This window comes from Rhopalosiphum padi, chromosome 4 (assembly GCF_020882245.1).
Source record: "Rhopalosiphum padi isolate XX-2018 chromosome 4, ASM2088224v1, whole genome shotgun sequence".
In the NCBI taxonomy this organism is placed as follows: Eukaryota; Metazoa; Arthropoda; class Insecta; order Hemiptera; family Aphididae; genus Rhopalosiphum; species Rhopalosiphum padi.
This window is the reverse complement of record NC_083600.1, coordinates 44,213,343-44,226,775: the sequence shown is the minus strand read 5'-3', so window position 1 is coordinate 44,226,775 and position 13,433 is coordinate 44,213,343. Positions and strand designations below refer to the sequence as shown.

Below are 13,433 nucleotides of genomic sequence, written 5' to 3'. Positions count from 1 at the left end.
TTAAGAATATATTTATTATTTACTGTAATTTGAAAATGTATGCAGGTCATGTTTGACGAATAATATTACAAGATAAAATACATTTTCTTGGACTGTTGAGTTTGAAAATACTTAAATCTAATTTAGTAACCCGAGATTTGTATTTAAATGTAATATTCGTGTAACTTCCAGAGAACTGTGAACTGTGTGAACTGTTTTTTATTATTAAAATTGTACATTAATTAAACATTCGTTTATATATTAATATTATTAGAAATCTGCACGACTGTATAGTTACGCCATCACGTTTCGGGGAAAAAATTGTCATGGCTTATATTTTCACAACTAATTCATTATGTAATAATTAAAATAACGTCTTCATTAACCTGTTGCGTGTCTATTTGGATAATCGCACGTTTTGCAGATCTTTGTGACTGTATAATTTTCAGAAACATATTTTTATATAGTTTTCAAGGCCATAACTGGGCATGGAATTATGAAGGTAAGGGAGGGGTAAGAGTAAAACAACTATCGCATTTTTCAAATTTTGCACATCCTTTTGTATATCGTTTATATTATACATCGTTAGAGGATTGTTGACGATCGGTTATTTTAGCAAAAACATATCAGTCTTTTGTCTATCATACTGATCGATCTAGTAATGCGCTAATACTTTTGAAAACTGACTTGACTTTGTGATTATGTAGTCTGCTGGAGATCCGTCTGTCCATTTTTCCTAATTTTAGCCCCCCAATTCATATGGATTTTGTTTGAATATATTAAATTTTAGTAATTTCCAAACGTTAATTATTCAAAATTAAAATCAAAAATCTTAAAATGTGGACTACTAACTGATCTCAAGTAGACATTATAACGAATTCAGATTAGTTTTCTGAAATATTATTGCATTATTAGATCAATTTGAAGGATTGACGGAAGGTACATAATTTAAATCAAATAAACCACGAGTCCAGGATCGTTAACGCGCGCTACGCCGGTGCTGGTGACTTGTGCGGGTGCATAGACGTTTCATTTTTTCTGTGAACACGTACATATACTGATAATAATTTACTACACACACACACACACACACACACACACACAGCCACAAATCAAGCACGCACGAACTTTAAACATTGCCTATGCTAAGCTCTTTAAATATACACCATCACTGATCCCCTTAATGTTACATTTTTTTTACCATTACATCGGCTCTACAAGGCAGTAGCGAATCCAGTAGGCTGTCGAGATTAATTTTTCAAAAACATGTGTATATGATATACCGCAGTAATATATTATTATATGATATTTGTGAAGGATTAATTGTATTATGTAAAATTATATTGCTAGCAAGTAGGTATATGTCTATATTTATGATAAATATTGCAATCGTATAAACAATAAATTATTATAGAATATTAGAATTACATAAAAAAAAACACAGCCCACGGGAGAGATGTCCCTATGGCCCCACTCGTATCAGCCACTTGCTGTAAGACCAACAATAACTATTTTATAATTAATTTTGTAGCGAACGCTTTTCATCATATGTTGTAGTAATCAATAACGTATCACTTTGTACGAGAATCAAATTTGTATTGGGTTGATCCAAGATGACACAAAAATAAAATTTAAATTGAACAAGTACTGTGTTATGGATTTTTCGTATTATACCTAAAAAATAGTTGTATTTTATTCGTTCAGAACGAAGTTTTTGCTTTATGGTTATGTACATGTATAAATTTAAATTTATCTGTTATTGTTCTTATATTTTTTCTGCATCTATGGTAGTTAAATATGAATATAATGGCCGTCCGCCTCCACAATTTGTAGCCGTTTATGGGACTTTTGTTATTGGAATAATAACATCAGGAATTAAGAATGAAAAATACAGTTTCCCAACAAAATCCTCGGATCCTATCCATTCCATAGAATGTAGAGTCCAGTAGCTATAAATAGTAGAGATAATAATATAATGTCATATTGAAAGAAAATATTTATCTTCAATGCTAAAATTATTTTGTTATGAATGTATTTGTAAATAATTGGTAATCGTTTAAGTAGATATCTACTTATATATATTTAAATAGCATATCGACTGGTAAATTTTTGGACAAATATTCAATGTTATACCAGATCAATAATAGGGATTTAAATAAATCTTTTCTGACAAAAGTAAAACTGTATTTCACGTTTTTAAATTTTTTTAAATATTATTATTAAATATTATTTTTTTTAAATTCCGGTTTCAGACATAACAAGTCACGTAATAATAATAATATTCAAATATTAATGCTTATCTTAGTAAAACAATTATAATAAAAATAGTGTATTGTGTTTTACTATACTCATCGCCGTTGTTTCTATTGTGAATCTTTAATTAATAACAATTATGAAACTATTTGAATATTATATATTATTAACGAACTGTTATGAAGTCAATGTCTATGATGGTGACACCGGGACGATTTTAGGGTATAAAGGATCTGCAGGTAAAACGGTTTCAAATGCCGGTAACCGTCCATGGGTTTCTAATAATTTCAAAATTCACGGATGGCTGCGCATTAATAATAAGTGACGTCCCGAGCTCACTTGAAGATTCTTCAGCGGCAGTTAATTATTGCCCAGCCAATAGAGAGAAAACTCAACGACGCTTTCGTTCCGTTTTGTTTTGTCATTTTTACTTTTAATCCCAAACTCTTCTGCGACGGTATGAAACGAACGGCATGAGAACTTCCCGACGCGATCTAACGTTTGAGTGTATTTGTGTATGCTGGCCCACTACTCACTCCGCTCCGACGTTGTTAACATCAACTTCTGTCGTCTACAAATCGCCACGCATTAGTCACGTCTTTGTTTATTACCACCGTACGAGTTCAAATGTTTTCATTTCGACGACCGTTTTTAGTAAACGGAGTAGTTGTGTGATATAATAATAATAATAATAATAATAATAATAATAATAATAATAATAATTTGCTACACATTTAAATATCATGTATCACACGCACTCGTGTTCCGCTGGCATCTAATTTTGAAAATCACAAACAACATACGGTGGTAGGTAGGTAATAATAATAATAATAATAATAATAATAATAATACAATAATTTTAATACGACAGTCGCGAGTCGTAGATAATTCGTACAGCGTTGACACAACGTAGCTCTTTAGTCCCCTTATACTGCGGGGAAAACGTCATTTTAAATATGTTTTCAAATAGCAGAAATTTAGCAGTGGAAATAAATGGAATAATTTTATTCTTCGTGGAAACTATATATTATAATTATTTTTGAAACGTTTAAGTAAACTCTGTAAAAAGAGGTTATTTAAATAAAATATGAAATTTGAATAGATTTTATTTAAATTAGGTAATTATTGTCTATATTCAAATAGTCAGGCAGAATTACTTATATTATTTTTTAACACTGTTTAAAAGTAAAAAATTGCTTTAATGTGTATTTTAGTTGCTGATACAACGGCAAAACTATTAGACTAGTAATTTTGTTTTTTTCTTTTTAAATTTATAACATTATAATATACATATTTGAGTCTTACTAATAACTCCGACCTATTTACATCTTAAAGTATATTAGGAGGCTATACGCTCGAAAGCCCTCTAGATTAAATCAACCAACTAGAATGTTTCATGTAAAAGGCTTTTTATATTTTTGTAGTAGTTATAAGTCATGTCAGAGATTTTTAATTTATTATTATTATTATTTATTTGTTTTGCTGGTTTCCATATGTACTATTAAAACTCAATAATATTTAAATTGTTTTGTATGTTTATAATAGATAGATTAATTGCATTTAACGTTTACTTTTTCTTAAACTTTTTAAAAATAATTCGTCAGTGCATAAAATATTATGAAAATGTTGAATTACATTTTTTACAACTAGATCATTAAAATATTGATCTTTAAATCCAAAACAAATTTTTGTTTCGAAAAGTACCAAGCTTAACATATTAAACATATAGAGTAATATTACTCTATGATTAAACATTAAACAGTATTTAAAATTAAAGTCAATGATATTAAATTCATGTTTGCAGGTACAATGAGCTTCAGATTTTAGAAAAATATTACCATATTTACATTTATGATGTATCCGATTAAAATAAATGCAATTAATCTCTGAAAATATTATTATCTATTCAAATTATTTTTAAACTTCAATCATAATAAACGATGGCTAAAATATTTGTAATGAATAACTAATAGATATTCAGCTGTAATAAAAAATTGTCTTCATCTTTCGAAGAACTAGATTAATTAATTACAATTCAAAATTCTTTGGTGTCGTTATAGGTTTTTGGAAATTATAACTGTTAATTTAATTAAAGTCAAAATACTACCCAAAACGACTTAATATCTTATCTTAATTATTTAATTTTAAACAATACTTAATTCATATATCATCTATAAAAAAAAAATTAATTTTGTGGTATTTTTATTTTTATTTTTTTTCTTATTGGTACTTTAATAATATTTTTACTATGAGGTTTTAGGAATAAAAGGAATATTTAGTTTTTTTTTATGTAGAGTAACATTTTTAATGTATATTTATGGGGGTTTTTTTTTTTATTAATAATAATTCTTATTAGATGTTCTTATCGCATTTATAACATAACAATAAAACTTATCCATTTCACAATAACATTTTTTATATTAAAATATTAAGGTTGCTATTTTAATTTTATATACAAAATAATTTCATTAAGACTAAGACTATATGATATCCACATTGTTTTGTTTGTCTTATAATAGTTTTAAAAAGCAGAACTAATTTTATATAGCATATTAAATATGAGTAAATTGATTTATTATTGAACCTAAAAAACATTATATGTGTTTTCGTACGCTAATTTTTTTTTAATAATATTTCAATTTTAAACAAGTGCGAGATCAGTGTATGCAAAAAATTTAAATTTAAAAGTGCTCATAGTTGCTTAAAAATTAATATATTGTAAAAACCAACTTGCAAACAAAGATAATATTTTTAGATGTAAGTTTATTAGTATGCTCTCTATCTAATAATGTTTTCTATATAAAGTGGTTTAAAATCGATCTATGCTGTACTCTGTATTCTGTAAGATGGAAACTACACATCATTCGGATATTGCATTCTCTTAATGTAATTAGAAAATATGTAAATTTAAAATTTAAATTTTAGATTTTTGGTTTCAATATCAAAATCTTCAAGCATAGACTAAATATTTTTGCTGTTTGATGTATGTTTTAATTATAGTTATGTTTTTCTTAATTTATTATATTTTTAATGGATGTATTTATACATAATATGCTTATTACATGAATATTTCATTTTTATTTACTAAATTAGAAAGTCTAATAAACACCATTATATTTTTAAAGTCTTTCACATTTTGTGAACATAACAAAGTTTTAAAATGAAAATGGATACATTTTGCAACTTTAAAATGTGGTTTGTTTATTTGGAACGTTTTAAACAATATTTTACACTTAAATATTTCCTGTATGATGTAAAATATAATAATAATATTAATTTATTAACTGCCTGGATAATATGTTATGTCTGTTAAACGAATATACTTAATTAATCCTGAAGACAATAATTTTTAGTTAAGATTATTACGTAATATCTAGGTTAAGAATAATAATATTCAGTTTGTTCTGGAACAATATGAATAATAATTAATCATCGTTGTTATATAGTTTTCAGCTAACATTTAATGGGTAGTTTCATTCTAAAGACATGTTATATCATTTTCTATTGTTTATGACGTTTTCAAAATCTTTTTTGAGGCCAAAACGAACGGAACTAATTTATAAGAATTCGAATTATAAGTGTTTCACGTTATTCAGAAATACATAGTACTCACGTGGTCATTAATCATCGTGTTGTGAATTGTGGATTTCGCCTACTATAAAATGTTTGTTCCGTATGATTTTTAATACAGCTCTTTGGTGGATAAATGAACTCAAATAAAGAGAATAAAGAGACATAATATTTTTCTTCATCATAAAGTTTTTTCATGATACTGTAGCAGCTAGCTTAACACGTTGAAACGTAATAAATTAATTTCGCAAAGTATATATTTTTCGTTTTAAAATAATATAGAAAAACCGATTGTTGAAATACTCTCCCGGCACATTACTAACGTATAATAAGTGATATTTAAATGTGACGAAAAGACTTAAAACACGGTAGAATTTCTAGACAACTTTTGTTCTCTTCCTCTGTCAAACGTAGAAACGGACGTGCATTATTTAATAAAATCGTCACAGTAATAATTATTGTTGATAAGTTTTCAAAAAAAAAAAAATGGAGCAAGAATACTATTGAAATACTATGATATCATAGATACTTACAGGAAGGAAATATTATTATATTTTTATATTTTGCTTTTGTTTTTATCACAGACAAAGCTCTACACCGGTCATATTTATAATAATATTTGAAAAAGCTCATTTTCCCTTTTCGTCGCCGTTAAAAAATACGTTTCGTCCACGAAGGAGATGGGGGGAGGTGCATTTATGTATGGATATTCGATCACCCATTAATATGTTTATACCATATTTTCAGGAAAGTATTGCTAAAAATGTTTCGGGTATAATAAGTTACATTTATAAGCAAATAATTAAAGAATATACCTACTATATTATTATCACAAAATATGTGCTACAGTAAGACTTCAAATTCCTTCCATTTTCTTTTATTTGTATGCAACATACTTATTAACTTTTTATTTTTTAATGTATGAGATTTTAGGAAGTGTGTAGTGTTAGTATTAACTTTATTGAGTATTTTTAATTCTAAGCGTGCAAAAAAATCATATTTAATTTGAATACAACTGTCAAACTTAAAATAAATTAACTTAAGTCTAAAAACTCTTTAAATTAATTAATACTATTTTATGTATAAATAATGATTTACAATGTCTGCATTTATTTACATTTTTTTTTAACATTAAATCATAGGGGGCGGGGAAATGGAGGGGCAAAAATCAAATTTCGGGGGATGTGGCACTTTCCCACCCTTGACCCCGTATAGCGCTGCCTCTGTACTGCAGTATTATGTAGAGTACCACAAGTGTAATAGTCAAACCGTGCGTGCATTGCACCGCATTGCAGTTTCGTTCTGTGAGTTAACTGCACCGTCAAAGTCATCGGCATCAACGGCGGCTATATATTGTTCTTTGCCCGTACAACAATATTTATATAATATAATATCCAAACCTACGTGTGCGGCGGCGTACACGGCATCTGCTACCGATGCCGATTCGTATTACAAGTAGATACACCGTCTCACGTTTTCTACGGGAATTAAATACGCGGAAATATGATCGCACGACTGTGGCATCGATTTTTCTTTTTCGCGATGAAATGCCCGCGGATGTCTCGCCACCCCCCCCCCCCCATGTCCCCCGACACCGGTTCGCGCTCGGGGTCCTGTCGATCGTCGTCATTAAACGACCGCAATACAATATCGAACTGTTTTCACTATACCACTCGCCCCACGGCGTATTAGATGTCGGTTTGATTTTTGAATAAAACTGCGGTACGAAAACGCAAGAGTCGTTCCGTTAAAGCGCGTCTGGTGTCGATACAGTGCGCGATTGGATTATGCGTTATTGTTAGCGGCAAAGCAAAAAAATAAACGCAACTGTTTTCGAGCGCTCATCATATACGCCTACACTTGATTTTCATATACCCAAAGCAGTGAAAAGCCGTGACCGTTTTAAAGGACAATACTATTTTTTCGACGTCATCGCGGCGGACAGATGATGAAAAATACCGTTTAAAGATTAATCTCGTAAGTCGATGTCTTTGATCGATCGTTCACGATAATCAGATAGCGATTCCGTTCGGTACCTAATCGTTTGTTGTTGTCGAGGCATGCAAATACAATAATATATCATATTAATATATTATTTATGTACACGCAGATATATGCGATAGGTCGGAAGATGAACGCGATTTATAAACACTTTTTACAAAAGTATTTCCAATACGCCGATAATAATATCATATAATTTATTGGGATAAAGACCTACGCACGAGAAAAAGACTGATCACATTACTACATTATCATATATTTTAAAACATATTATTCATATGAATGGCATATATTCGATATATTTTGGAAAATCTAGAGGTCTATATGAACTTTTATTTTGATTGCTTTACTTAAATGCAATTATATGAGAATGCGTTTCAGAGATCATCAATAAAGTTCTGATTGATTTTGAATCCAATTTTTTAATTCGTTTTATTTGCACCATAATTTCATAGTTTTCATACAACTGCTTAAGGTACTAGGTTATTAAGTGAAGAAAGCAGAGGGTATTCCTAAAGATATATTATAACTTTTAAATTATTAACTCCCGATAGTATTATTATTCCAATAATGAAAGTGCATTAACCGACTACAAACTGCAGAGGAAAACGACCATTATTTTCATATTTTAGTATTTTACTACTACATGGACGTAAAAAAACAAAACATAAATAATGAGAAATAAATTCAAATTTAGATATGTAAATAAGAAATAACCGTAAAGAAAAAAATTTCATTATAAATGATAAAATACGTCTATAAATTATATTGAAAATCACATATTATATTTACACGTCTATATAGATAATATGATATCATAATTCCATGATTCAGGATTTTTTAAACTTGCATTTTTATGTTGGGTTTTATTTTATCGTAATTTTAATTATTTTAAACAGTTTTGATTACTTAAAACTATAAAAGACGTCCAAATTATTAAATTATTTTGTCTATAGTGATTTTAATATGCATAAGGTCGTTTAAAAATTATAAAAATATTCGCTTGGTTTATTAGTTAATAGTTAATTTGTGATTTCAATGATAGATATATTCTGTGTTGTTAGTCAGTGATCATAATATTAATCGGAACATACTCTAGTAAATAGATAATAATTTTATGACTTACATAGTTATTCGTATTATTATTTTACTAATGATCAGTGTATTAGTCATTTCTTTAACAAAACTAGTTATCGTACGTCGGCAAACTATATTGAATATAATATTATTTATATAATAATACTGTTGTGGCATGTATTTTATACGCGTGTGTTTAGTATATTTATACAATAGTATCGGGTGTTGTGGAATTCGAAAATCATTGAACCTTTTTTTAACCTTTTCGTGGGTTGAATATTTTTATTAGTGGTAAATTTTGTGTAGTAAAAAAAATCTTTGGTCGATCTTAAATTATCTCATTAACGTCAGGAACAGGAAAAGTGGTAAATATCCCCGGAGTATAATATACATATTTTGGGTATATAAATTGCCCGTTACGCATTTTTATTTTTTTATATTAAAAATAATTTTTTGACGATATATTTTTTCATCTTTAATATTTTTTGTGATAGTGTTGTGTTCCTTTATTGCAGTGGTTACCAACTCAATTGAAAACATGGAACACTTTTGAAGTACTTCTTTTACAGCAGACCACTAATTATTTTAACCCGTTGCCTCCTATAATATATTGAACAATAACTGTAGGTAATAAAAATAACCAATAATATATTAAATATTGAGTACAAATATTAAAAACGAACTTAATGATACCAGCCTGACTAATTATGTAAAAGAATATTATAATTAATGTGATTTATTACTACTCTTTTTTTCTTTTACCAGTTGTGGAATCTTTGGAATGATATTACTTAAAGTAATTTGGTGTGTGTCACGGACAAATCACCTATACCGAAGTATATAATTGGTTCCTTGCAAATAACATACTAACACAGATCGTAGTTGAATATTACATTATATATATATATATATATTTATACTACAAAATGTATACGTGAAAATTTAGAATATAAATTAATTTTATGGTTTACTATTAATGGACATATTTTTAAAAAGGTTTATATTATTTGATACCGCTTAAAATTTAATTTAATTATGATATATTAATATGAATGTTGCCGATCACGAGAAACGATAAAATGGATAAAGTGATAGTATTCCGTCGAACGCGCTTTGCACAGAGTTTGATTTTATAATATAAATATTAAATAGTATACATAAGGCGTTCCCAACCCCGCAGAAATATTCCAACCGGCCATTTTATAAAAATTGGAAATTTTTAAAGGGGTAAAAAAAATAACAATTATGATTTATGAAAATGTTATTTTATTAGGCTTTTAAAAATTACAAAATATCTTACATTTTTAATTTAATATAAAAAAAAAAATATATTGGATTTCAGAATATTAATAGAAGTAAATTAGTGTGGAATTTGGGCTTGTTTTTTTTTAACCAATCTTTCAATATTCGGAGTGAAATGTGTAAATAAGAAGTGTAAGTGTTCATCAGTCAAACGAGATATTTCTGAACATTTTGCGTAATTCACGCGTGAACACGCTTGTTTGCAAATATAAGTAGAACCAAATAATGTAAATATACGCATTGATAATTCTTTTATTTTTGGAAAATCATCAGGAAGGGTCTTATAAAAATGCATAAAATTTGTGTTTTTATTTGTGATTTTTTTGTACAAATCTCTCAAATTATTATTTGTTCTTAAATCGGTAAGTTCAAGTTGAATAGTTTCTTGAACATAATTTTCATCAGACAGAAATGGATTTTCAAGCATCTGAAATAAAATCATATTACGAGTATGTGATTTGAAATCTTGAAAACGGTTTTCAAATTTTATTGATAATTGTTCCAACATATTTACAAAATACTATATAATATTATAGAACGGTGCACTTATATTACTGCATGTGTCACATATTATATGAAATGTTGTTACAAAAAATTATTTAATTTTTTCTCCTCGTAGTGACTGCGACAAATTATATTTGGATTCGATAGTAAAATATGAATATTATAAATATTCGTAAAATGAATTGTGGAGTAGTTAAAATTTTTACGAAATTCATCAAAATCTCGAAAATAACTTAATTACTTTGAGTTTAAAAGTAATAATTTTATTTTAATTTTTATATAATATCAGGTTAATCATTAGTTGTCTATTAGCTATTGTAAATTCTAAAAAAAGAAAATTAAATTTAAGTTTTTTGACCATATACATACACACATACACATGTACGTGCACGCGTGGTTCCTTTTAACAGTTTATATATAAGTAGTTTACTGGTTTAGTATTTTGTGGTGTATTATCGTTTATATTAGTTTTCATAGGATCCATTAAGAGAATTGGAGTTTGAGTACACAATTAAAACTTTTAACGGTAAAAGTATTAAAGTGCGATTTTATCGTAAAAAGAAATGTAATTTTGAGAACTAACATTTTAATTTTCACCACGCAATTAATTTTTTATTTTTGAATAATTTATTGCCCATGTACGGTACGTCGAAATAAAATTGAAATTTCGAGTATAGAAGGCAATTAATAATTATTAATGAGTGCGCAGAATAATGATTATACGTATTATGTTCGTATTATTGCCGTCGACGTGCGGTCTGAGATGAATGAATATAAATTTATCTGTTTTCCGATGGCCCAAACGCCGAGCGTTCTACACATATTTTCAGTGAAATAATAAAAAAGTCACGTTTTAATTTGGAGAGATTTTATTTAATAATGAATGATCAAAAAATTAAAAAAAATAATAACGCAAAATATTTTCTGCGCGTTTTGTCGAGCCACTTCTTACGAGAAGAGAGATCTTACGGTTACCATCATGTTCGCAGAAAATATAGTATATATAGTATTAAATTAGTGATACAATTTGGTTAGATAATTTATCTACAATCGTTTTATCGTGGTTTTTGTCATTATTATTTACAGTTTACACTAATTTTATTTCTGATAAAAAAAACTGATTTCAATATAATATATTATAATAACAATTATAATAATATATAAAACAAATATTGGTTTTCAGATCGAGTCTGAAGGCTAACTTTAGTGATATGGACAAGTTTCGGTGGTGGAAAAACGCTGCGATGATCTTTATATTCTTCTTGGCGATCCTGCCGTCTCCGTTGGCGACTGGTTCAAATACTTGGCAGAAACCAGGTTGCCACAAAGTAGGTGAGTACACGGCACAATGATAAAAAAATTAATAATAATAATATTATACTGTATAGTATAAAGACCACTGATATCATGAATACAAATTTTCGAAAAATATTTGGGAACTTTACCAATTTAGGATACAGGTTGACCACCATCTTAGCTTTAAATAGTAAAAGTAATTAAAGATTCGATTTTCGATATATTTTTTTTTGTAATAATATTTTTAGAACAATGTCATGCTTCGTGGAAACTAATAAATTAAAAATATAGGTCATTGCAGTTTAATAATCGAGAGAGTTGATAGTTGTTTTTTTTATTGACTGAAAATAGATATCTAAAGGAATAATAAATAAAACTTCAATTACTTACATGAATAACATACGCTTGATGTACTTAAATGTCCTGATTTATGCTCTTTAAGCGTGGGATTGAACGAATGCGGTGAAACTGTGAACATTTTTCTCTCAGTCCTTAACGGTCCTTCTCCTTCCGTTCATTTTGTTTATTCTAATTGTAACAATTAATCCTGTGACCCACTTGCCGATTGACGCCATAAATACTAGTCGTTTGTATAACATTGGTTCTTATTTCTTTTTCCTCTTTTGTATCTATAAATTATATTTATATTTTTATAAAGCTATGTACAGAGTTATACCATTATATTTATTTTTTTCTTTATTATAACAATATTAGTTTTCGAATTTGTCATTTCCATTTATTTTATCAATTCCATCAGAATGAGATAGCTCACCACATGGAGTATAAGTGAATCAGGGTAACACGTTTTTCTTCTTAAAATCATCGCCCAGCATCTGGGACAAGTATAATTCGCAAGCCATCCACGTAACTACGGCGAGTGTCGATGACACTCCACGCTGTGTTTCTCTAGTGATGTAAATTTACTTGACAATTTATGACGTCAATGATACATGTGCCTTTTTCTATTAAATTAATTTATTAATATAATAAATAATATAGAATTGTTCGAGTATACTCGTATATTATAAAAACTGTGAATATATTGTGTTACGATTACATCATATAAAACAATTTATTATAATTTATATTAAAATTTAACGGATGGATAAAATCATATTAATAATCATATTTTTCATAATGTATTATCAATGTATAGACACACCGAGAATTATTAGAACGTGTGTGTCAAATTTCGTTTCATCTGTCAAATGGTAGCTATAAATTATGATGGTTTTTTTTTAAAATTTTTTTTTTTCGTAACCGCATTCGTTTAGATCATATAAAGATAATAGTATGTAATACTATCAAATATCATGTAAATAGTATACGGACCATAAATGTAATATGATAATATTACTATCGCCGTGTCGTTTGATAAATGACGACGTCTATCACGTACAATAACATTACCATATTTATACAAATATAAACATATATAATATATACACACG

The 13,433-nt window shown here is 27.9% G+C and overlaps 1 protein-coding gene across 1 annotated transcript in view; it reads left to right on the top strand.

Moving 5' to 3' along the window:
• The window catches only part of LOC132929249 (thyrostimulin alpha-2 subunit), a 46,458-nt gene that overhangs the window by 18,623 nt on the left and 14,402 nt on the right, over positions 1-13,433 (top strand). Inside the window, exon 2 of the mRNA XM_060994451.1 lies at positions 11,870-12,018. Within this exon, the coding sequence (XP_060850434.1) occupies positions 11,870-12,018 (149 nt within the window). The remainder of the gene's footprint in view (positions 1-11,869; positions 12,019-13,433) is intronic.